The 25,982-nt window shown below is 40.8% G+C and overlaps 1 protein-coding gene across 3 annotated transcripts in view; it reads left to right on the top strand.

The window, feature by feature from the left end:
• Positions 1-25,982, top strand: part of LOC147267907 (growth/differentiation factor 11-like) — a 27,905-nt gene extending 1,923 nt beyond the window's left edge. The window contains exons 2-4 of one of the 3 annotated variants that reach the window (XM_086199016.1): positions 4,060-4,587; positions 18,939-19,312; positions 23,775-25,982. In XM_086199016.1, coding sequence (XP_086055142.1) covers positions 4,173-4,587; positions 18,939-19,312; positions 23,775-24,155 — 1,170 coding nt within the window. In that variant the 5' untranslated portion in view covers positions 4,060-4,172 and the 3' untranslated portion in view covers positions 24,156-25,982. Of the gene's footprint in view, positions 1-3,772; positions 4,588-18,938; positions 19,313-23,774 lie in introns of those variants that run through there. The other 2 variants (XM_086199017.1, XM_086199014.1) reach the window with 2 other exon arrangements.

Genomic DNA, 25,982 nt, shown 5'->3' with positions numbered 1-25,982 from the left:
TTGGTTCTGCACGTTGGGTGGCATTTCTTTTCAAATACTAAGAGCTACCCCCAAGTCGTGCAACCTCCATTTAAAAGATGTCTAGCTTAACCAGTTTATCTTATGTACTTTTTTTTTTTTTTGCTGCTTCATTTCTCTTCAAAGTACTGCGACGGTCCTGTCTCGCTACTTCTGCGGCTGCCGCTCTCTGGTGCCTGGGGGTGGGAGGGACCGAGGCTCATCAGCAGCACTGGCAACACCTGGGCCCTGTGTTCCAGCGTCTTTAAAAACCCTCACAACCCTCAGTTGTTCTCTCTCTTCATGAGACACCACGTTGCTCTTGGGTTTGTCGCATAATTCCGCACTGCACCGTACATCTTCCACCCGTGCGCTGGCTTACACCACTGATTTCACACGCTAACTTTAATTAGAGTTTTGATCCTATGATTTTTGTTTTTTGATAAAATTACTCTTTAATTGGCCTTTTTGTCCGCATCTGGTTTGTGACAGAACCCCTACAGAACACAACTGAACATTTAATATCCAGGAATACAGACTACGGACCCAAATACGATGTTATCTTCGCAATAACTTGTCCACATTTTGGTATATTGACCATACATCAAGTCATATATGAAGTCTCATCTAACCCTGTTTCTGTAATAAATTAATCAAAATAGATCAGTTCGCCACGCCTTATTTCCACACGGGCAATATTCAATACGTTTAAATGACAAAAACAACAATAAGAGGAGAGCAAATGTTGTCTTTTTAATTGTTTGTTTGTGTATCCACAAAATTTAGAATCAGCTGATTTATGCTATTCTAAAAGTACTTCAACTCCTTCTTCCTCATCGGGGACGGTGTCTACCAACCTCGCTGAAACGTCACCTCAAGTGTTTGTGCACTGGAGACATGAAGTTTCCATTTCACGCATGTGTCAGCAGCTTATTGGGCAATGGAAGTCCAACCTGTTTACCAGACATGTATGTGCATGCGTAAAGTTAAGCCTAGTTAAACCTTCCATCCTGCAGATTCAGTTGGAAACGGCTTTTATAGTTGAATCCACATCGTTGTGCAGGAGAGCTTAAATGAAAGTCACAATAAGTAAAATATGTTTTAAAATGGAGTGGGACTTTGAACTAAAGGTGCTGTCTTATGGAGTCAATTCTTGTGTGAAATTCAATATTTGTATTCCAGGGTTAAGCTGTGTTTTAACATACTTGTGTAAGACCAGCCGCGAGGTGGTTGTACAAAGGTAAACAGGTTCCATAGTTGAGATGAAAATGACAGGCAGGACCCTAGCTCATTACTGAAAGAGCAAAATAATGGAACCACGTGTTCCAGCAATAGCACAAGTTCAAATGAAACAAAATGAAGTGCCAGTTAAGTGTTTGTTAAAGGCCTCAGACATCAGAGTAGCAGACTGATCTGTTGATTTCAACAAGCTGGGGGGCTTCAACTGCAGTTACATGTTGCCATGGTGATGATAACTACTTAGTTGTTACTGAGGAAGACAAGATCCAAGTGAGAGACACACAATCTATTCAACAACCAAAACTTATTTCTCCCCAGTTTTTTTTTTTATATCATAGGAGAGAAGAGATGAGTTTTTTGCTCAAGGTGTTGAAAAATATGTGAACTAGAGTTCAGTCTCACTTGAAGTCTATTGGGCAAGTGGAAGTTACTCCTGTCCCTCGGATGGTCATGAAGTAAAAAAAAAGTGAATCTTTTTTGTCGCAAAAGATCTGATAACATTTGTCTGGATCCACCAAGTGAACATTGGCCCGGTTGTTTTTGCTTCCTCCTCCTAACAGACAGACAGACAGCCCTGAATAACCACATTGGCAAATGTGAAAATCCATCTGTCCGTCCGTCCATTTTCCTTCACTTATCCTGTTAAGGGTCACGGGGGGAGGGGGGCGGGGAGCCTATCCCGGCGGCCTTCTGGCGAGAGGCACGGTTCAGCCTGGACAGGTCACCAGTCCATCACAGGGCCAACACATAGAGACAGACAACCATTCACACTCACAGTCACACCTACAGTCAATTTAGAGTATCAATCAGCCTCGTCCCCTCTTGATGTCTTTGGACTGTGGGAGGAAGCTGGAGTACCAGAGAGAACCCACACAGGAACAGGGAGAACATGGAGACTCCACACAGAAAGATCATGTGATGGAGCCGGGACTTGAACCCAGAACCTTCTTGCTGTGAGGCCGCAGTGCCGACCACTGCACCACCGTGCCACCAAATGTGAAAATAAAAATGACAAATTGCTAATTTTTTTGTACTGCATGCCAACTGTATGTTTCACAAACACCTGGTCTACTGTGAGCACAAGTGAGTTGGTTCAGCTGAACGCTCCAGCTGGTTGTGCTCCATCCTGTCAGGGACGAGCGCCGAATAGAGAGGGCAATTATTCGTTTTTAGCTCAAAACAAAGTGTGTGTGGATTACAATGAAGTCATGGATTATAAAGGAAATGCATTTGGGTTTATAATCTGATGTTTTTTTTAAACATTTTATCTTTTCTTGTTGCTGTAGCTGTTGCTAACCATCAGTCATTGTTAACTTCAAGCTAAATATACATGGCTGGCTCTTCCTGCATTCTGGGTCACAAAGACATAAAAATGCATCTGGGAGTTGAAGCAAACCTTTCATTGATTACTTGAAAGGTAAAATACACTTTTAGGAGGAAGCATTGCTCGACATCATGCTCAGGAAATACATACATCATAGACTCTCAATCAAGAGCCAGGGAGTGAGGGAGTTGAAGTGCAACACGTTTAAGATAAATGAGCTGCAACTGTGTTTTCCTCCAGCAGAGGACACTAGTGAGTCAGTGGCGCCACATGGGGAACTCTCAAGTGTCTATTTTATTCGATCTTATTTTTGTAAATGTATTCAGTAAATACCACAGCGTTTATAAGGCACCTGTGCAGTCTTGAACACAGTATGTGGTTCTGCTTAGTTGTCGGGCTTCACTTTGATGAGATCCTGGCCTGTTTGCACGTGTTGGACTTCCCAATAAAGAGCAACACATAAAATCCTGTCAGCATAAACCACTTACAATCACTGAGAAAAAAACAACAACGTAGAAATGCATGACAGTAATACATGATGCAAGCCTCTCATCGATCTGCGTAGTTTAAACTTTAAGTACACCACGAGGCAGACCTGTTAATGCTGCTGCTGTCATTGCACAGCCACATAAAGTATTAGCATCACTTTATTTTATAGTTATACGCTGCCAAAATGATAGAGCGTTTATAATTTAGCATTTTAGATGAATTTTTTTTTTTTTTTGGAAGAGAAATGACGTTTAACTATTTAACTGGTCTACACTTACGGGCTCAGTTTGAGTCCTGCTTGGAGAAAAAAAAACAAAAAACCCAAACACTCTGTAACTTCTGGATAATCTGATCGGCCCGAATGAAGATCAAGTTTTTTTGGTGGGGTGGGGGTGATTCTATTTTAGTTTTTTTAATTCACATTCAGTCACAGATAGTTGCTGTGGGAGATTATCCCGGAGGAAAGCTCTTTTTTTTCAGCTGCAGGATAATAAACACAGTTTGAGTTATTATCACACCGATCTGATTGGACTATATGTTGGATGTGAAATTGTTTATGCACTGTAAAAAGAGTTATACTCTCATAACAGTGCGCGCACCCTCCCTTCGCTCTGTCCCTCTTGACTTGGTGACAGACCTAAAAGCCTTTTGTTGCAATCTTAGCCAATGGAGACGGATTACGACACCGGGCATCTGTGATATATAAAGAGCCCCTTTTTGACCGCACTTGCACATTTTTCAGTGACACTTCTGAACACTCACACACCTCCATGGACTTAATTGTACAGAGGACGCCAAAACAGCCATTATACTACATGTGAGCGTGCTATGCATTCATCACATAGATAATTTGGTAACTTTCAATAAAAAAAAACGAGAAACACTGGAACGCACTTTTTTTTAAAAAGACATATTGCAAAAGCTCCTCCTGCAAAAAAAAAAAAAAAAAGGCAACTTCGGGGTGATCGTATTGGAATAGATGCATGTCACTGCCTCCCTGCTTCTTGTAGGATAAGGCAAGGAGCGACGCACATCCGAGAGAGGGAATATAACGGGATAAAGTGAGTACAAAGATAAACAAAAGAAACAAAAAAGTTGCATTGCCTGGTGTCCACGCATCGTAATGTCGAGGTACAACTTCTTGCTGTGCTTGATGGTGCTCTGCTCCCTGGGACAGTCGGGGAGCGATGAGCCCAATCTGCTGCTGCCTCCTGCCAGCGAGACGCCCACGGATGCCGGGCTGTCTCTTCTGGACGAGGACGCCGGTTCCCACGAGTGCTCCGCCTGTGTTTGGAGGGAGCAAAGTAAAGTGCTGAGACTGGAGACCATCAAGTCACAGATCCTGAGCAAGTTACGCCTAAAGCAGGCGCCCAACATCAGCCGGGAGGTGGTGAATCAGCTGCTGCCAAAGGCGCCTCCGCTCCAGCAGCTTCTGGATCATCACGACTTCCAAGGAGACGCGTCGTCCCAGGATGAGTTTATGGAGGAGGATGAGTACCACGCCACCACCGAGTCCGTGATCACTATGGCCTCTGAGCGTGAGTACTTTACAACCTCGCAATATTGTCTCCAAATGCGTCATGCGCGTAATTGCGGATCAGAAACCCTGTGAGTGACAAGTGACTCGGGCCTGCGTGGACATTCCAGTCAGTGACCTAGCCTACTTTTTGAGGTTGAGACTGGGGGTCTTCCCTGTGCGGACTGATAAAACAGACAAATGGCCCTGGTCAGCTGTTAGCCACGGCTGTCAAAATAGGGATTAAACGAGAAGCTGATAAATCAATAATCTGCAGTCTGGACGGACAGCTTCAATATGGCCTTATGAACTTTTGTTTTCACGGTGATAATGATGAGTATAACGATGATGGAGTGCTTTTGCACTTGTATATTTGGACCAAGCTGCTGAACAAAGTCCGCCTCCTGTTGTCAGATGAAACTTTCAGATGACAGGCAGTACGCGTGACAAAGACGTGTGAATGTCAAGTGCATTATTAATGATAAAGCCGCATTGTTACGTTTTATTTTGCACGCAGACCCCAAAACTCTGCAGTTATGATCACGTCGTGAAGCTCTCTGATTAACAATTTGCTCTCCCTCTTATAGTTTCCCATAAATCCGCAGATAAACCACAGGCAGGCCCCTTGGAGACATTTTGTAAAATTACTGTTGAACCCTGGCAGCTGTGCTCTATCGGTCTTTTATAGGAGCCTCTACCGGTTTCCCTGCTGTTCATCGCAGTGAGAAAAAGTGTGTCCAAAAAGCTGCTATTGTTCCCCTCATGCAGCGGCCCCCCTCGGCCGCACTTGCCTTTTAAATGCGAAGTTTATAGGCGCAGCTCGTTTTTTTTTCACCACGAGTACACAAAGACAGAGAATCACTTAGGGTCGAGGGGAGTGTGTGACCTTTTCCTGGAGGATCGCGGGGTTCAACAACATTTACACACGTAATATATTCTGCACAAGGCGGATAAAACACACTCCAAATAATCAGGCTTTTTTTCCCCCCTTTTTCTTTCTTTCTTTCTTCGTCTTTTATTTTTTACATTGGGGAGAACAAAGATGCTGTGTGGAGGAGATTTTTGGCCCCATGTGTTAACTTTCTGTTTTATTTGGTAGTTGATGACCGGTGTACTCCCTCCTCACCTGAATAGATGTTTCTATGCTCATTCAACGAAAAAACATCAGTTGCTGGAGTTTTAAAATGTCAATTGAATTTTTAGCCCACCATTTCTTTTCTGATTACTCTCCGAGTCTGTGCTTGTGCATAGAAACAAACTCCTCAGTACATTTTATCAAAAGTAACCTTATCTATATTTCCAAGTCTTTGTGTGTGTGTGTGTGTGTGTGTGTGTGTGTGTGTGTGTGTGTGTGTGTGTGTGTGTGTGTGTGTGTGCTCTTATATACACTGGCAGGGTGCAAAGTGATTTGCCATCTTCATTATGCATGATGTTGGCTGATTTCTAAGAGCCTGACTGATGTTCCTGCTGTATATCTGTCATGTTACAGCACTTCCTCTCCGTTTTGTCTGCCTCATCTCTTTACATCAGCTGCAGTTTTTTATCATCTGCTCCCTCTTTCTCTCTCTCTCTCTCTCTCTCTACCCCCCCAACCTTAGCCCCCTCTCTCCTTCCCCGCTTTTCTCCGGTACTCATGGAAGAGTTGAGAGAATGAGTGCATCTCGTTTGCCTGTGGCGCCTTAGTGATCCCACAGGATTGAAAGTGCCTTTTCTGTCTCTCTAATAGAAGGAGGACTTCAAACACTATTCCCTGCACACCTCGAAACCAATCACCCTTTCACGGTGGTGCACACTGCCTTTGATGGGCCATGTGGGTTCACACAGTACATACTGAACTGGACCTGTGCCAGAGTTGCTTCTTAGTATTCACTCAAGGTACGTGGGTGCTGCAGTGGGGGTGGAGACGGTCCATGTTTCCTGGTCTCTAATTACTATGAAATTTCATGGAAAAGTACAGCTATTTATATCATAGTGCGGCACTTTAAAACATCGCCCTCCATACTGTGTGTTATGCAGCTAATGACTTTTGCAGCAGTTTGTAATTGGCATCCTTTTTTTTTTTCTGATGTAGCTTTGAATGAGAGTGGATTTTTTTGAATTAAGAAAAATCTGACAGCTGAATTGTTGTGTTGTAGGTTGATTTATCTGTGTAAGTGTGTGTGTGTGTTGTTGGGATTGTTTCGCCTGAGGCAAAGTGGATTTGACCCCGCCAGTCCCCATTTGTCACCTGTTCAAGACATTAAGTCCAGACCTACCGTCGGTGACCTTTTCATTCTTCCTTTCTTTCTTTGCTGCTCTACTGCCAGAACACATAAGTTTTAAAGAGATGCGGCACCTTTGACAATTCTTTCATTCTGCATTATTTCTTACCTTGTGTACAGTTTTTGTTGTAGTTTTCTATGCTGTTGCAGTTAATTTTTGAGATTCTCCAGGAAGAGTTCAGCTTCGATTTTTGTTTTTGATTTGATTTCAGTGGCATTTAAATGTTGTGTGAAAACAGAAGAATCGAACGATCTGGCGTAAACACATCAAATTTGACACATTGGACTATTCAGCTTCTCTCAAAAGTTTTTTCAAAGCTGTCCATCACTTGGTAAAACTATCTTATACCCAGTTATTGTCTTGCAAACAGGAGAACGTTTCATAATTGTATTATCAGTACGCAATTATGTTAAGGTGAGGCACATCTGTACACATAGAAATACATGAATTTATAATTCAAACATGTGCACACTTGTGTGGACACATGAGGATGCTAAGACACAGACACACACACACTCACACGCAGTCACACACACACTCGAGAAAAGTTCTATTGACAGAAAGGGTCACAGAGTTCACAGCTATGTGATATATTGAAGAGGAGACTATTAACCTCATCAGGTCTCTTTCTTTGCCAGCAAAGACGAACCGGTAGTAACTTGAACACTTATCCCCCACCACACACACACGCGCGGGCGCGCACACACATACACACACACACACACACACACACACACACACACACATACACACACACACACACACAAACACACACACACACACACACATCCACTAACCACTCCCACAAAAAAACAAGTCTTTTATAGTGTTGACCCTATAAAAGGGTCATTTCCTGAAGGTGCAGGAACCATAAAAATTAAGAGGGAGAGCGCTAAAAGGACAGAGCGGCAGAAGCCGGACTGTCTTCAACTCCCTGGCGAGTGTTTGCTGGAAGTTGATGACTATGTGAGGTTTTTATAGATTTATTCATTCCGTGGAGGTCTCAGTTTGACGATGACACTTGTTCTTCTTGTGTAGTTGGTGGCATCAGTTGAGCAGGTCCAAGGGAAAGATAAACTTTGGTGTTTAATTGTTTGGATGATAGGGCATGACTGGTTTGTTTAAAAAGAAGTAAAAACTTAAGAAGGGTCAGTCGGACTGTTGAAATTGCACAACGTACTGTCAACTTTGTGGCTAATAAAATTTCAAAGGGACCAAAGTCTATTAATACAGGGACAAAATTTCCCCAGGACCTCAGGAATCTCACTCCCTCCACCCTCCTTCCCCTATTCCCACGCTCCTGTGTACCAGTCCCTGCAGCCGGCCTTTTCTCTTGGCATATGGGAATATGTTGCTTTGGAATTTAATGCATGTTTTACCCAAAAATACAACACTGAGAAGTTGGAGAGGAGACTGCATTAATGTCAGGTTGGAGTGACAGCTGTGGAGGAAAATATTTCTCCTTATAACATGATTATCTGCTGATTCCGAGCTCATCTTTCCCTTTTGAAATCCTTCTTTAAAGCATTTCAAAGATCGAGTTAGGTGCATCGTGGCTCTTGCTCTGGGTAAGAAGAGGGTGGAGGGGAGCAAGGAGGCAGTCCGCAGGGAGCAACAAGCAGCTCAGTCCTATCCTAAAGGGACAGAAATCATGGAAGGGTTTTATAGGTACACTTAAAAAGACACGGAACAGATGTTACGTTTCACTAATAAAGGAAATAATTACTTCACAACAGTAATTAAGCCCTGTGTAGGGACATGAGTGAGGAGGAGGAGGAGGAGGAGGAGGAGGAGGAGGAGGGGAGTGAAAAGATAAAATGGAGATCATTGAGGGGATTATTGTTGATGGATGCGTTCAGGCTCTGTGTGGTCGTGTGCAAGGAGCTGCAGATCAGTTTATGGAAGAGTCCATTAAATCTAAGAGGCATTTAAGCGAAGGAAATGCTGTGTGGGCACAATGTTGGATCCTGTGTGGGAGCCACTGTGTTGGAGGGAAGCACAATTAACAGCAGATTACCTCATGATTGTATACATGAAAGTTTAATTAGCTTCTTTTCAGCAGCAAAGGAGAATGTCCTCTGGCTGGATTTATCACCACATCAACCCAGGAAGTTCATTATGAAACCACATGGTCCAATCATTCTGTAGGGACATCTTTGATTTATATAATGTACATTAATAAAGTAAAGCTCATAAATTTCAAAGACAGTACAGAGGAAAGTTCTTCCTCGAAGGAAGGTTGGCACGATCGTGTCACATTAACGCCTTGAGGGAAAACTTTTACTCGATTTCACATGTTTTAGCTGATTGAGCTAGCTTCCAGGAAGAAATACTGTTTACTTTACTGAGCCTTTTTGAACACGAATGTGAGGTCAGGTGTTGTAAAACATTTGTAGGGAAAATTTTCAAAATAGCAAGTCATATCTCAGCCTACAGGATGGTGTGCTCAGTGAGTGTGTGAGAATAAATTAAAGATGATCCTTAACTCGTTTAGTGGCAGAAATATCTAATTCACGTCGCGATTCCATTTTCTGTCCAACAGTCTTTAAATTGAAAAGAACAAAATCAAATTTGAAATAGATGAAAGTGAAGGGTACATCTTTTTTAAGGTTCCAACCTGATTTTTGAGTTGGGAACAGTTGGAGCTTACGTATGCAAAGATGTTGGCTTTCCACGTTTGGTGCACAACTGTTTCCTGTTTCTGTTGAAAAATGATCATTTTTGCTTGTTTTCGGTTCAAGGATGTCAAGACACATCATTGATTTGTTCGGCACTCTGGCGAACAGGGCGGGTGAGAGTGTTGTCTCTCGGTGAGTGAGGTAAATGAAAGTGTCATCTGCAAAACTACGAACGGTGATTTATTATCATGTGAGAGAAGCATCAGAAGTTCTGCACAATGATAGAAATGTGTTTTGCTCCTCTGTGGACTGCTGTGAGGGATTGTGTTGCTAGTTGGTCCCGTGAAACCTGAGTGAAACTACTTGATGTATTCAAAATAAAACAAAGCAAATGATGAGAGAAACTGGACTGCACCGTATTTTAGTTTGCATTTGCGACAGCTTGTTAGAAAAGATCCAGTGAAAGATCTTTCATGTCTGCCACGATGACTAAGGGTTTGCAGTGTCATATGGATTGAAGTGTGAGAGGAAAGATATTCTGCAAAGTGATTGGCTGGATGTTCCAACAGTAGCGTACCATGTTGTTTGAAATAGTCTTTGAAGAGCTGGATGTTGTAACTGCTTCTGTCAGTCTCTGTTTTCCTGTCTTGGTAGGTGACAACATGAAACTGGATCACAGGTGTTGCGGAAGTTGAATGAACAAATAATTTTGAAACCTGTTTTTTTTTCCAAATGTTTGATTTATACCAGGTCAGCCTGTCAAACATACATGACAAAGATCAGACTTTTGCGTTTCAACACAAAGCTGCACACACCAACTTGTTCTTTGTTACTGTGTCCTCTGCAACCAGTGAATGAGGACTGAATGAATTAAACGGTAAACACAACGGATGCGGACGATTCTGCCTGAGCGAGTCATTGAATCTGATTTTGAATTAGAATATGCAGCTTGTTGAAAGAGATCACATGATGAGTGAAGCCATTTTTTTTTTTAACATGGATGATAAATCACAGTCACATGTAATATGGTATTGAGCTTACATAGTGAACTCAAACTGGCACTGTAATGAAGAAAAAGTACTGAAACTCAAAAGGCTTGATATGTTTACATCTGTCAACTCAAAGGAAATGATACCGTTGCAAGAGCAGGTCCACCCACCATGACCGGGTGAGCTAAGTTTTCAACATCAACCATGAAAGGTCTGTTAATCCTTTTCAACTGGATCAAAACAAATGATGAAATTTGAAAAGCTTAAGTTCTTTTACAAGTTTGGACAAGCCTAAACTTTTAGACTGTTATTTTTTTTCGCAAGACCGATGAGATGAGCAAAGTCAGGAAAGAAAATCCAGTTTGTTTTTGCCGTGGTGATGATAGATGACATGACGTCAGCTGAATTTTGCTTTTGGGCTTTTTACTTCAGGTTTTATGTGCATACGTTGCTGCAGAGTTTTTCTTATGTTTGGTTAGTTGTGCTTGTTTCACTGATCAGTAGAGTCTGATCACTCGAGGGTTAATAGAATCAGAAGTGTTGCTCAACATTTTTGCTAACAAGGTAAGCCAAAAGGTTGTTATTTTTTATTTGAAGAAAGATTATCAGCAGATATAGTGATTTATAGTCAGCCTTCAGATCAAGAGTTCCAGTGTTTACTCGCTTCCTTCAATTTTCCATCCATCACTTCTGTGCTACTCCCCTGCTGAAGCCTTCACCTGAGGCAAAATTCAAGGCAATACACATTGTCAAGTTGCAGCAGTCAGACAAGGTCCAAGATGGATGAATAAAACATAGTTACAGCGGCCTCATATAAAGATGTTATGGCCAACGGTGTGGATTAGGATACCGAGCGAAAGAGCTCATTTTGCAGTTTGAAAGTAGATCGACTGGATGTTGTATGCAATGAAAAGAAGCAAATACAGCCCTGAGCAACAGTTCAAGTGTCACAAGAAAACAAAAATTAAAAACATCCCCACAAAATTATTTTCTAAGAGCATATAACTTTCACCAGTTAACAACAGTCAGATTTTAGTTTTGTTTTTCTTACTTGATGACAGTTCATTAAAGCAGAGACACTTTTGACAATGCAACTTGCTCTGCCTGCACTTTAACTTCTTAAAACATGATAAAGGGAGTCCTTAGTGGCTAGCAAAACCTTTTTAGCGCGATAAAACAAGTTGAACTATTATCTCCCAGTGGCATTTCATGTAATTGCAGAAATTTCCAAAAAAATCAAAAATATTTTATTCACATGTATAACATTCATTGATTGGCATCCATCCAAAGCAGCAACACAAATACATGTATCTACTATCTTTGTTTTTCTCTTGATTGTAAATAAAATTCCATGTAAAAACTTTTTGGAAGCAGAGCAGTAACGTCCCTTGATAATGTGAATAATGTGTGTGTGTGTGTGTGTGTGTGTGTGTGTGTGTGTGTGTGTGTGTGTGTGTGTGTGTGTGTGTGTGTGTTGTGTGGATGCACACAAGCGGTGAGACCCCAGCATGTTTCCTGCTGTCCAGCTGTCCACCTTATTGCAGTTCACTGCACGCTCGCTCTTTTCATCCTCTGCCCCCGTCCTGCTGGAGACGTCCCACAGTCGTAGAATAAAATCACATACAAGCCCGGCACTAAAAACAATGAGCCTTGAGTGGTTTGACTCAGGACAGTCGCTTCAGAGCTTGTGTATGTTGTGTGTTTATGTGCTGTTACATGTTTCTGTGTTCACTGAGCTAGAACAGGGAGCATTAGGAGGTGTCTTTTGTTGCTCCTGGGGGGCTACTGTGCTCAGTCCTAATAGGAGTCTTGTGCCTGCCGTTGTCCCAAGGGAGGGCTCCTGAATGAGGGGGTCTAACTTCACACTCCCCCTCTTCCATTCGCAGCTCAAGCACGGCCTCCCCCACCACCCTCTCCCGTCCCTTGGGACTGGCCGAGAGACAAAGAGGGAGTGGGGCTGGGTTGGGATGGGATGTTTGAGGGGGTGCACTGTGGCCCCTGTCTTATTAGAAGGGTCGTGAACGTGTCACGATGATTAATATGCCGAGGTGCGTGGGGATACCCTAGAGTCACATTTATTCAACACGAAGGCTGCCAAACACACACTCACCACAAAATGGCACATTTGCATTTCCCATTAAGGAAAGAAAATATAGATATATATGCAAATGAAACTCCTATCTAGGTGTATACCATTATGCATTATCCATTTGGACATTAACAATAGATGACCATTTCTCTCCTCGGCCAATTTTAGCTGTGTATTTTCACCTGACTGGCATATGTTTGAGCAGACTGTCTTTCAAGAGTTTGAATTAAGATGTGAACTGTAATGAAATGTTTTCTCTATTTGTGATGAATGGTTGGAACTTGAAAAGTCATCCTTTAACGCCCAAAACGTGCTTGACCGTTGGATAAAAGAAGGCAGGTCCTTCAAAATTATATTTTACTTAATCGTCTGATATTTGACAAATCATTTTTACATGAAAGGGTCGCTCATTTTGATAACCTCTATTCATGTGATCCAAGGGTAACTTCTTCGTCAAACCAAGTGTTTGTGAATTTCCATTCAGCTTTTGATCTTTCTTGAAAGGGCATAGTGACTTTAATATGGATTCAAATAGTAAAATCCACCTTTTTTACTATATCGTATAACATTTAGGCGCTCACACTGGTAACACATGTTACCTATTTGTTGTATAACGACACCTTAATGTCCCCTGTCCATCTGTTTTAAACAGTTTAACTGGCTCTCCTGCAACATTACTACATGTGGTTATTAAAAGTATTTTTAAATGTCCTATGGTCATATTAAAATGGACAGATGGCTTGGTGAATAAACCCTTATATTCTATATGTCTCCCCTTACAAGCACATATAGAAGACTGTGGGCTAACTATGGGACACAGGTACCCAGGGAGTCAACCAGATGTTTGATAGGCTCACCTGCAGGCCTGCTGCGTGCTGGCAGTAAAAATTCATGCGCTGCATATTCTGCAATTATACCACAGGGAAATAAGGCACTGTAATAATGAAGTAGGCTGGAAACATGGGAAAGAAAAGCAAACAAGCCAGTTTCCTTTGGAAAAACATGGCCTCTGTTCACACTTAACTTGACTTTTAGGCTTGAAGTAAAGTCAGGAGTGTTCTTAAACTGACTTAGTTTGCATGTTCATTTTCAGTTTGGCTGAGGAGAGACATGTTATTGCTCCAGTAGGTGGTGCTGAATGCAAAAAATAAAATCATCCTTGGTCTCGTGCAGGTCTCAAATCAGTTTTAAATCCCTGTGCTAAAACAAAGAAAACAAGGAAATGAAGCTCTAAAAGAGTCCTGCAAATGCACTCAAACTGTGAGCTTTTCAGCTTTAATTTGTGAAGGCAGCAAAGGTAGTAAAGGTAAAGGGATTAAATGTTCTATTGGTTTTCTGATCTTTACAAGCTAGCCTTGCCAGTTTGGCTCTGCCAAGATGAGGGGTGTAATTAAGCTGGAGGCATTCCTTTGCCGTGGTTTGCCTCCTACTTGGCCACTTACAGGATCTATAAAGGCACAAATTGATTTCATCAATGAAGTCATTGTTTAACATGACGTAACTCGTATTTTGTGCATGTGTGTTTAATAACTCGGGTCCTAACTAAATCACAGTGTACGGGCCCTGCGTCTCAAATTACTCCCTCTCAAGAAAGGCCCCTGCTCAAGAAAAGGAACTATCTTTGCAGTGTTTGGTGGCTGTTTTTCCCCCACTGGTGAACTCAACAAAAACTTTTTTGCAAAGGAATTTGTGGTGTTAGTGTGTGTGTGTGTGCCTGCTCCCATCTTCATTGATTAAAAACAAAAAAATAGTAATCACAAGTAAACCCCAAGCAAACTGCAGAATCATTCATTCGTTTTGTGCTGATGAGCAAACACAACACCACCCACGTTAATTGCTGTGACCTCAGCAACCCACCAAACGGAACATTGACATATTGTTTGTCCAGCGTGAGACACTGTATAATTTACACTCACTAATGACTGTCCCTGGACATACAGGCTGAAGGACCACGTCTGTCCCTGGGTTGGCCCTTGTTCAATGTTGGCCTGGACTCTTCTAATGGATAGTCCATCTGTACCTCAGTGAATTCATATCCCTCAATGCATGCCCATAATTCAATTACAATACTTGTTTAGTGTAAAAAAACAGCCCTGCTCAGTGTTCTCTCCTGGTCAATTGAGGTTTGATAAACAATTCACTATTGGCTGGAGCCAAATCTCCACCCTAATCAAAACAAAAACAAACTGTGGCTGATTCAGCGCTGCTGTGTCCCACAGATTTCAAATGATTCTCTGGTGAAAAGGCGTGTTGTGAAGAAAGACATATTACCATTGCCATAGGGTCGACCTTGACCTTCAAACTCAATCTGGCTATTAGGGACTGCCCCTCCCCAGCACCCCTGAGATGTAAAGAGGCTGACAGTTTTGACCCCTGATCCCATTTCTTAACTAGGCTGAGGTGCCAAATAACCTTTTGACCCAGGAAGCATTTGCAGGTTGCCAGAGCAACCTCAGATTGAGCAATGATTGACAAGTCCCTTCAGTTTTTATCTTCTGTTTCTTCTCCAAACAACACTCCTCTGCAAGCTAAATGACAGATTATGGAAGTTTGTTTGCTTAAATCTGGAGTTATAAGATATCAAATATGCTCAGTGAAAATAGGCAGATTAAATATTCTATTGTACTTTGTTGCCACATTATTATGCCAGATAGATGCAGAATAAATTTCCCTTAATAAATGAACACTTTACATGGAAATGAATGTATGAATGCAATGGATGGATGTCATTATATCAGATGGAGGTCTATGTAAATGAACCACTGTGCAGATTTGACATGTGGTGCAAATTACAGAAACGCCAGAGCCGAGGATCATGACAGGAATAAATCTGCCTATTTTAGGGGACGCCTTGTGTTCTTTGACATAACCCTTAATCCAAACCCAAAATGTATTTGCTCGTAGGGTGAGCTCCTAAAAAAATTTGGTTTTTTTTTTTAATCTTGCTTGTTGTGATGTAGCGGTAGACCATTTCATTATGACTGACCCAGGGGAATCTCAGGTTCCCATCTGGCCACTGGCCACCATTACTGATCCTTGTTTTAATATGCAAATGTTTCTATTTTCCAACCTTTATGTAATCACAAATGTAACCCCGATGAATTGACCAAAAAACAGGACCATGTGCACATATGATAAGCGACAGCCTTGATATTAAAATAAATATGGCGGGAACGAAGGGTAGCCACCCCCCCCCCCCCAAAAAAAAAACAGTGTAAAGTGATACTTTACCCAAAAAGTATAATTCACTTTTCAATTACTCACCATTTAGTGTGTTGACTTCACAAAGACATTTTAATCCCAAACAAGCGTATTTAAGCTTGAAGCCAATGGAGACCAACTACTAACAACAGCAAATCTGTCAAAAATGTCCATTTACAAACTATCAACCTCATCCAATATAATCCAAGCTCTCTTTCTCCTGCCAACAGCTCAATGCTGCAAAAACAGTTTTATTAGGACTTAAACAAACCAACTGCAACACTTCTACACTCTCTTTGTTCTAGTTTGATTTTTAACTCAGTCAAAGTGTGTGTGGATTACTGAGCATACAGCTGGATAAAGAAGCTGTGGATTATAGTGGATGATGCATTTGACAGTTGCTGCTGTTGATACAAGTCAGTCTCCATTAGCTTCAAGCTAGAAATATGTGGCTGGCATTTTCTGAATTCTGGAGTCATCCAGAAGTCATGCAAGGAGGAAAAAAATGTTTTAGTGAATTCAAAACATCTCATTTGAGTCAATGAAAAGCAAATTATACTTTTTAGGTAAGGTTTCAGCAATGGTACATGCAAACTTTCATTGTAAGCTTTTATTGGTTAAATTCAAACACAATTTGTATGTTGACAGTTTGGATACCGAGACTATTATATACTTTATTGCACACATGCATTGCGTAGTGATGAACTTACATTTTCCCTTCAACCTGTACGATGCTGAACAGTGGCTCCAGAATGTGCGTTGGATGGTAAATGTATTGAGTGTCTACTGCACTTTTATCAAAAGCACTGTACAGTGTTGCCCCACACCTGAAACATGACGTGACAGAAGGTCGTTGCAGTCAATAATAATTGTAATCAGGCATCACACTTACACGCTGGTGGTGGCGCCTGTGCCAACCAGATCATCAGTGTCTTGCTCAAGGTCACTTTGACATGGTCTCTGGGGAGCTGAACCAGTAACCTTGACGATCAGTCTTCCTCCACAGCTCCCAGAATGATGTAACAAGCTCGTGACGCTATTTACATCAAATCCAAGTCAATCTGAAGTCCCATTTCTATAGAACTACAACATGACTTAGAAACTCATCTTCATCTTTCCAGATCAAAATACTAGCAGCTTTTTTGTTTTTCTCCTCTTCTCAGCAGAGGTCCACCGACACACTTTGAGCATGCAAGGCCTTCCACGACGCACAATACTAGGAAACGCATTTTATTACCTTAGAATTTAAGGACGAGTGTGAGCTCTTGTTGATACATGTGCACACCCGCTGTCAGCCTGTGCGACTGTTTCTACTGACTCCAGGTGAACATGTAGAGCTCCCTGACTCTATCCCACAACAAAATGTGCCACATGGAAGTGTCCACTCTCTTTGCTAATGAATTCAACCACACAGCCAGGTTGTTTTGGCCTTAGAGTGAACCCCACCTTTTCCCCTTGTTCACTACAAACCCCTCATGGGTCATGTTGCCCATGTGAGTGCGCCAGCAGTATCCCATCGTCCAGCCTGAGCGGGACGATGGCTGCCTCATTTTACAGCACCGTCTAGCTGTTATGAGTACACCATCCAGGTACTTAGTTTGTACTTGTACGTATTATCATTGTGAATGCAGCTCCGCACTCAAAGTGGCGAGCAGAAGTAGAGACAAATATGCCCTGAGATACAGTGTTACTCTTCTTTTTATTTCACAACAAAAAACTGAAGTGTCATATTTGGAGAACAACTAATATGTTGATAATAATATTGATTCATCAAGGTTCAGGACTAACATGCCCACATATTGTCACTCCTCCACAATTTGTCTTCCTGTAACCTAAATTACTGCTCTTTGGTCTTCTAACAGCAGCTGTTTATCAGTGTTGTGAATCTGAAGAAGCTACAGGGCATCATAGTGCGTGTTCAAAATCTACGGGGGGAGCATATTCTGAGTTGGAATGGCTGTGCACAGTGTGAGAAACAAGGACATGCTAACTGTCTAGGCTAGCAACACTAAAAGAAAGCCTGTAAAGCTAATCAGTGGACAAATGCTTATCACAGGGATCTTTAAGTTATTTACTCTCTGGTTTTCCAGGTTGGGGAGTTTGGTTTCTTCATTCGCAGTAGTCCCTTTTATATTAGTCGTACTCTTGTATTCGTCCGAGCATATCAGTGAAGATATGAAAAGTTTCGCGCTGGTGAGTTTTTTATTTCTTATTGTTTTATGGAAAATTGTTTTTCTCACATTTACAAGTACATTCACATTTGTTTGTTCTGCATTCTGCCTGGATGATGTGCAAAAATAATCAAATCAAAGAGATATTTAAGGTTCTAGGGGACAAAAGCATAGTCGAGTTTGTCTCTCACAGGACATTGGCAATACTGACAAAAAGCTTATTGAATATGCATGCATAGGTTTGGTTCTAGAGTTACAGTGCGGAGGATACTATTGAGAAGAAGCAGCTCGAACAGGACAAATATCGTATGCTTGACACACATTCCAGCAGATACAATAAAATAAAAAATAGCCCTTTAGCTCTGAAGAGCTTTAAGATAAATAGAAGCGTGACACAAACTTTAAAAAGCTTCCTGTCCTAACTTTCCTCCAGGAGGACCACACCATCTCTCTATGGCATGTATGCTGGTCGTCATTACGGTCTGAGTTCTACTAAACAGATTTTGAGTACAACCGGTGTTTTGTTTGTTTCCCATACAACAGGATAGTGTATGAAATTAAAACAAAAGAGTAAAAATGTTTTAAAAAAAAAGTGTGTGCATTGCATCACCATTGGAAATCAAATCACAAGTCAAAATGTAGCTTCTAAATCAAGTAAAATGCAAGGTCAGACCTCTAGTCATGAATACCAAAACAAAAATCAAGAGAAGTCTTTGATCAGTGTTCATTAAACAGGTTTCAAGTCCTCAAATTTGTGACTTAAACCCCCACCTTTGAAATTTATCCATTTCTGTGGCAAAGTCTCAGTGTTCTCGGATTTTTGTGTTTTTGGAAATAGTAGTAAAAAGTTAGAGAACACAGGTACGTTGAAACAAACGTTTTGACCTAAAGCGAGTGAATATCTGGAGTCTATCAGTATTAAAATGATGATGATGATGATGATACAGGATTTTATATATATATATATATATATATATATATATATATATATAAATATATATATGTACACACAAGTATAAATGTGACTGTCGTCTCATTCACAGCGGAGCCGCTGGTGCAGGTTAACGGGAAGCCCAGCTGCTGTTTCTTCAAGTTCAGCCCTAAACTCATGTTCACCAAGGTGCTGAAGGCCCAGCTGTGGGTGTACCTGCGACCGCTACAGCAGACCTCCACCGTCTACCTGCAGATCCTCCGGCTCAAGCCTGTCACAGAGCAGGGCAGCCGCCACATCCGCATCCGGTCTCTGAAGATAGAGCTCAACTCCAGGGTCGGCCACTGGCAAAGTATTGACTTTAAGCACGTGCTGCAGAACTGGTTCAAACAGCCCCACACCAACTGGGGAATCGACATCAACGCCTTTGATGAGAGCGGCAATGACCTGGCAGTAACCTCTCTGCGACCCGGGGAGGAGGGACTGGTAAGGACCCTCAGACCTGTCCCTGGGGCAGTCAAACCCAACACAGCTCACACTCCTGCTGAAGCAAAGTCATGTTTTAGTAGGAGGGAAGATAAAACACTGACAAGACTATTTTGAGAGGATAGCTGTAAACTGGGAGAGAAAGGAATTAGTACCATGTTCCCCAGCTCTTATTCAGTTTATAAGTGTGAAAGTTTAGAGTTTGGGTACCGTGACATTTGGATCTCAGCTATTATTTGACTGTTTTTCAATTGGGAGCTTAAACTTTAAACTGGGAAGCCCCTCTTGCTACCTCGTATTGTGAAACTCACTTTATAGTGAGTTATGTTGTTGTCCGTCATACAACTTGAGTGGTTTAAGAGGCAGTCATTTAACAGTTAATACACAGAGTTAAAGAAAAGAACACACTGGAGATACAGAGACCTGAACCTTGTAGATGTAAATTCAATGTTTTTGTTGCATCATAACAGTTGGATGTGTGATTATTTTATTTGCTAACAGGTTCATCACGTAGTTTTAAGCTATGATGTATAAACCTGCTCACAAGTTGGTCCTGCTGCCCCCAAGTGGCCAGAAAATCATTTAATGAAAGTTTAAAATCTTCAATATAAAAAAAAAAATGTAATAGGGCTAATACGAATCCAAAACTGTTAGTGTTTACTGAAGACTGAGGATGTACACAGGTTACCGTGGAAACATATATCTTTAGAAAAGCACCGCATTGCCGTGTTTAGATCTTTGAATATTGTCTCTATCCAAGCAGGGACACTCCGGCTTCTACACATTTCATCAAAGCATTAGTAGTTTGAGTGACATATGAGTCCATGAAACAACTGCTGTAGAATCAATCTGCTTCATCAGCACAATAAACACAGCAAATACTGATGGAGCGTGGACAGAAATAAGGATAACTGGGTTTCAGACTAGTTTATTATTCTAAAGAGCATAACGTTAATTTGAAAATCACAAAGTCCCACTATAAATAGAAAAGATGTCACGGGCTCACCCTAAACACTGACAGGTAATTTTGGAGAAAGTTATTAACATTTATTGGTAATAAACAAATGTGACACAAGACCAGCGGGTAGATTTTATAATCTCAAAATGTTGACTACACCCATTTTTTTCTGAACTCAATCTATCTAGGAATCTATCTTCTTGCGGGGGAAAAGGAGTGAAGCGAGGAACATATCGTAACTCAGTGTTCCTGCGAATAATTTGGGCATCCCTTTAAAGGTTATTACCTCCAGCTGCGGACATGAATGGAATCTTCCTGCTCCTCAAACTCTAAAACCAGGATTGTTAAATTTAACACATCCTATATTACCAGGCTTGTTTATTCAATTATGAAACAATGGGCTTACATCAGATATAAAGGATGAGGCTGTCACATCAATACTGGGCCCGGTGAACCCTGTGCACCATACCCGGGAACAGATCAGCAAACTATTTGGTGGATCGCTCAGATATTTCAAAGCAAACTACCCGTGAACCATTAATCAATTGAAAAATCCCAGTGTTGCTGAGAGTGAAAGCTAACCTCCACGGGCCACTCGCTCAGTTAAGCTGCACCAAATATTTACCAAGTGGTCATTTGGGTCAGAACTTCACAACACATCAGAGGTCATCTCCGGTGTCTTGGCCAATAAATCGCTGCCCTCTGACCACACAGCAGTGTGTGATATTATTCTTGAACCAAAAAAAGAGGAAAAGATCAAAAGCACAGGCAAGTTTACAAAAATAAAACAAAACACAACAAGCAAAGAAAAAACTCTGCTTCTCCCTGATCCTCTGGGTCTTTTTTTTTTTTTGTCTGCAACAAAAGCCTTAAAGGCCAAGCTGACATGCTCTCACCCCAATGGCTTTTCAGCTTATTTCCTCTTTTGAATGCGTCACAAAAACTGAGCTGGAGCCCAGCTGGAATCACTGTGGGGAGAGGAAGGCTTTGTAAAACAAACAAGATTGAGTAAAATATTTGATCCACTTGCTTTGCCCAAAGGTCAAGGTTATGGTAGCCTGCAGATGACCTCCTGGGTCACGGATCAAACCCAGCATAGTGAGTCAAACACCAGCGTAAGAAACATCTCTCAGTGCTCCTTGATTCGAAATTGAAATAGTTTTGACTTTTAAATAGGACAAATCAAGGTCAGATGAAGAGGTTTGCTTTCTTCTGTCAGGTTCCCATGTTCTGTCTGATCTCAGGTGGTGGACGACCTCAATCATAATTAAAGGAAAATTTGAATTATGCAGTAAAAGTAGGGCACAATGCCTCAATTCTGCAGGAAAAAAAATACTCGATAGATTCACTCGTATAGACTTGTGTAAATAGAATAATGGTACAATAAAGGTTTGCACGCCGTTAAATAGATCTGCCCCGGCTCGGAGTTCTCACCCCTCCCCCTGTGCTTTATGAAAACGGGCCAGGTAGTTTTGTTAGGGTTTTCGGGGTTAATTAGAATGTTGCAGGAACACCAGTATGACACGATCAGTCCGAGCTTCGGGTAAATATTAGCGTAACAGTATTATCTTGGGATGAGCTGCCCGATTGGACAACACAGGAAAGTGAAGAGCAAAACAACTCTGAACAAAGTTCGTCTCTCTTATCTTTATTAAACGCATCAAGCATCAAACTCATTTAAAAGTACTCATCCGATTTCGTTCATAATGCAGTTCATAGATATTTATCATTCTTATTTGTGTGATCTCTTTCTTTTGGAGCTGTTTGAATTAGTTGGTGTCATGGCTTGAAGCCTTTTTGGATGTGAAGGAGCAACAAAATCCATAAGGCTTCTTTAACATAATTTTTCATGTATGCGGGTGAAAATACTGTAAGACTCAAACTTTTTTAAAACCTACATCTTGACTTTTCATTGAAGTAAAAGCAGCCACCTGCACAGGAGGAATTTATTACCTCCGCCATGATGCGCTTGGTGCTGTCTGACTGACTGTCAGCTGGATTACACAAAAACTACCAGGCCAGTGTCCATGAAACAGCAGAATCCAGCCCAGGTTTTACTCTATTTATTCATATGATTGATATGTTGATGAACTTCTGAGGAAATATTACACAACAGTTTTATGATCAGATTGTGGCATACTTGTTATGCTTTTGAAAATATTTTTCAGACATAAAAGATAGTTTCATTATAGACTTCGATGGAGGATCCGGCTATTATTGATAAGCACTAGAAGACAAATACATCTATTTCTATTCATTTTTTGAACAATATTTCCATTCTTGAACATTAATAAGACAAAATGTTACAATACATGTGTTGTGACCATATTGCAGTTTTTAGTTCCTGCCAGAGTTAAACTGAAAACGTGACTTGTCAACATATGTTGTCGTATGAATCAATACTTCTTTCTTTCTGCTTGCAATGAGTTAAAAGTTACTCCTCTCCTTGAAATAAGATTTTCTGTATAAAAGAATTTCCCAAAATCTCACTGAAATGTTAATTATGGGTGGTTGTCACTTATGTCAAGGGTGACAAAACTTTGATTAGAAACGAGGTATACTTTACTATCATTTTGATTTATGTGGCTCGTACAGCCTCCAAAATAAAGAATCACAATGTACAATGTATCAAACTACTGTGTTAATTATTATTATGATTATTATGATTATTATTATTTTTATTGGAATAGTTCAGGAAATAAGCGTATTAGGAGAATTGCAGGTTGCAAGGTTGATATCTCATCTTGTCTTTGTATTGGTTCGTTTAACTTAGCATCAAGAGCAGAGAGCAAGAGCTATAAGGTTCATCTTTGTTACAGTTGGTCCACTTGAGGTTGCCAGGCAACCAATAGAGGTGCCGCATATGAGGTTGTTCTGTCGCTATGAAACTAAACTACTAATTGTCATCTGGATGTTTCTGTTTATGAACAAATTAGACAAACAAAATAGAGTATGCTTGTAATTGAGATTTAGAGCCACGCTAAGTTGTCTAGATGCTTAATTATGTAAACTACCTCTTGCTCGCTACATCGTAGCCCAAAGGCATAGAAAGAAATCAGTCTTTTCCTATAACATCAGTACTTCCCAAATGAACTTTTTCTTTAAAGCACGACTTCCCCAAAAAAAAGTTTAGTACTTAAAAATGGGTCCCTTGAACCCAGGTTTTTAGATGCTCTCCTCTGTGTGACTCTGAATGCAGAGAGAGTCGGCCACATATAATTAGCTTGAAGCTAATGGTGCTAACAACAGCTTCTGCAACAGAAAAATTGACAAAGTAGTTAATCTGTGGTGAAAGAACATTTGTGACACCTATTTGTAAGTTCTTGAAACGCAAACACTCACTTTTTGGGTCAAGTATTTCTTTAAGTAGTGACTTCCACTGGTACAGTACTTGCTCTGCTTATAAGACATATCCCTGAACTGATACATTAGCTGTGTTGCTTCTGTCATTCTCTTATAACCACCTCTTTCTCTCTATCCTGCCCCTCCTCCCCCTGATTCCAGCAGCCGTTCCTGGAAGTGAAAGTTCTTGAGACGACCAAACGCTCTCGGAGAAACCTCGGCCTTGACTGTGACGAGCATTCCACCGAATCTCGATGCTGTCGCTACCCTCTAACGGTGGACTTCGAGGCATTCGGCTGGGATTGGATCATTGCTCCCAAACGCTACAAAGCCAACTATTGCTCTGGCCAGTGCGAGTACATGTTCATGCAGAAATACCCGCACACTCACCTGGTGCAGCATGCTAACCCTCGAGGCTCTGCAGGGCCCTGCTGTACCCCAACCAAGATGTCCCCCATTAACATGCTCTACTTCAATGACAAGCAGCAGATCATCCACGGCAAGATCCCGGGGATGGTGGTGGATCGATGTGGCTGCTCTTAGGTCACAGGGGAGACACACACACACTTGTGCACAGTCACCATTGCATCAAACCACCCAAAACCCTTATGGAGCTCTCCCCTGGCACCAGAACTCACTCCTCGGCACCAGATTTCACTTTTACTCAGCCACAAAAACATACCACTGGGTTTCCATTTTTCCAGTAATTAAATTGATTCTAACTGTAAAAAAAAAAAAAAAAAAAAAAAAAAAAAAAAAGATATAAATGAAATATGAATCAAAGAAGGACTGATTGATGGAAATACAGTACATTATGTGTGATTTAAAGACGCTGAACTTGTGGAGCAGCTTTAGAAGATGGTAAATGAGACAAAACTATGTTATAGAGTATGTGTTAGTTTTGTGGGTTTTTTTTAAAGTTTTTTTATGGCATCTTTGTGAAATGTCCAGGTGAGTGGATTGAGATGACAGGAGACATAAGCATTTACTGTCCTAAGGAGAAGGGGTTCAAAGAAACTTTGGAAATACTTTATTTCACCAATACACTTAAGGGTGAGATCCACATAAAGGGGGCACGATCAAAATTACTTTGCAATATGTCACTAACAAAAAATTTTTTACAACAGAATTCATGCTAATGTGAGGAGTTTACTTTTAGAATTGGGCTAAATCCCAAATCTTGTTTACAGATGTTTCAAGATGTGTTTAGAAAATCCAAAACCAAACCTAGACTCTCTTCTAACGTTTAACACCATAGTGTGACATTCTCCAGTATCTACAAAACCTTTTCACAGTTACTTTGATCAGTTTTATTTGGAGTCTTGTAAAACTCAAAAAGCAAAAGGGAGAGTAACAATAATGCTGTTTTAACACAGAGCAAGTTAATAAAGAGTAGCTGTTGCTAGTAGCTGCGTTTCCGCAAAATCGATACTTCTTAGGTTTGACACTTTGCCCGCTAAAATCTGAAGGACAGCGGTATCGTAGATTCTCTCTGAGGTTGTTCTGCATGTCCGAACATGAAAATAGTCTGTTTCTTCTATGTCACAAAGGAAAATACTCTTTTAACACGCTTAGCTTTTGGATTACATGTTTAAAACCGAGTACGTTAATGCACTGTTTCATAACTGAGGGAATAACAAATAGTTTGCTCCAGTGTTCATCTTGCTGTGACCGTGGTGAATTAACTGAATGGACAAAAGGATCAAATATAAGTACTAAATGTAGGAGTTTACATATTCATGCTTTGAACAGTTTCTACAATAAAACTACATTCAAATAAAAAAAGATCAGTAATTATATTTTTCCTGTAATCCAGTTCATTCACTTTTTCTAAGTGCAAGTTTCAAAAAATAAAAAAAATGCAAAATGAACTGTACTCAGAAATAATAGCTTTCAAAGATAATATCAAACCACTTAGTGTGCAGGAAAAAAAAAATCAAGAGAATGTGACTCAACCGCTGACTTTTGTTTATTCGATGTCTTTGACCGCATTTTGAAATGCCCCCATCCACCTCAACTGTATCATCATAATGGAGAAAATATTGTTAGTGCTTGAATACAGAGTAGATTAGTATGCTCAAAGTCTGTCTTTGTCTCCTGGATGTCAAAAGCAAAGATATCCATTTGTTGTAAACGAAAGCACTATGCTGTTGGATAAAGGAAGAGCCTTCTGACATTATATATAAATGATATATGTATATATTAAAAAAAAAAAGGGGTACAAAAACCTTTTTGGGGGCACTCTACCTTACCAACAATAAATTTTGCACTATGGGACGTTCATGGCGTGAGGAGGTAAAGTGTTGTTTGTATTTTACCAAGCACAAGAGAGCTTGTTCAGTATAGCATTAAAAAAAAAAAAAAAACTAT

The sequence above is a fragment of the Aulostomus chinensis genome, chromosome 3 (genome assembly GCF_037954235.1).
Source record: "Aulostomus chinensis isolate RoL2024-O1b breed Wild chromosome 3, RoL_Achi_v1.0, whole genome shotgun sequence".
Lineage (NCBI taxonomy): Eukaryota > Metazoa > Chordata > Actinopteri > Syngnathiformes > Aulostomidae > Aulostomus > Aulostomus chinensis.
The sequence above is the reverse complement of the archived record's forward strand: the minus strand, read 5'-3'. Positions and strand labels throughout refer to the sequence as shown.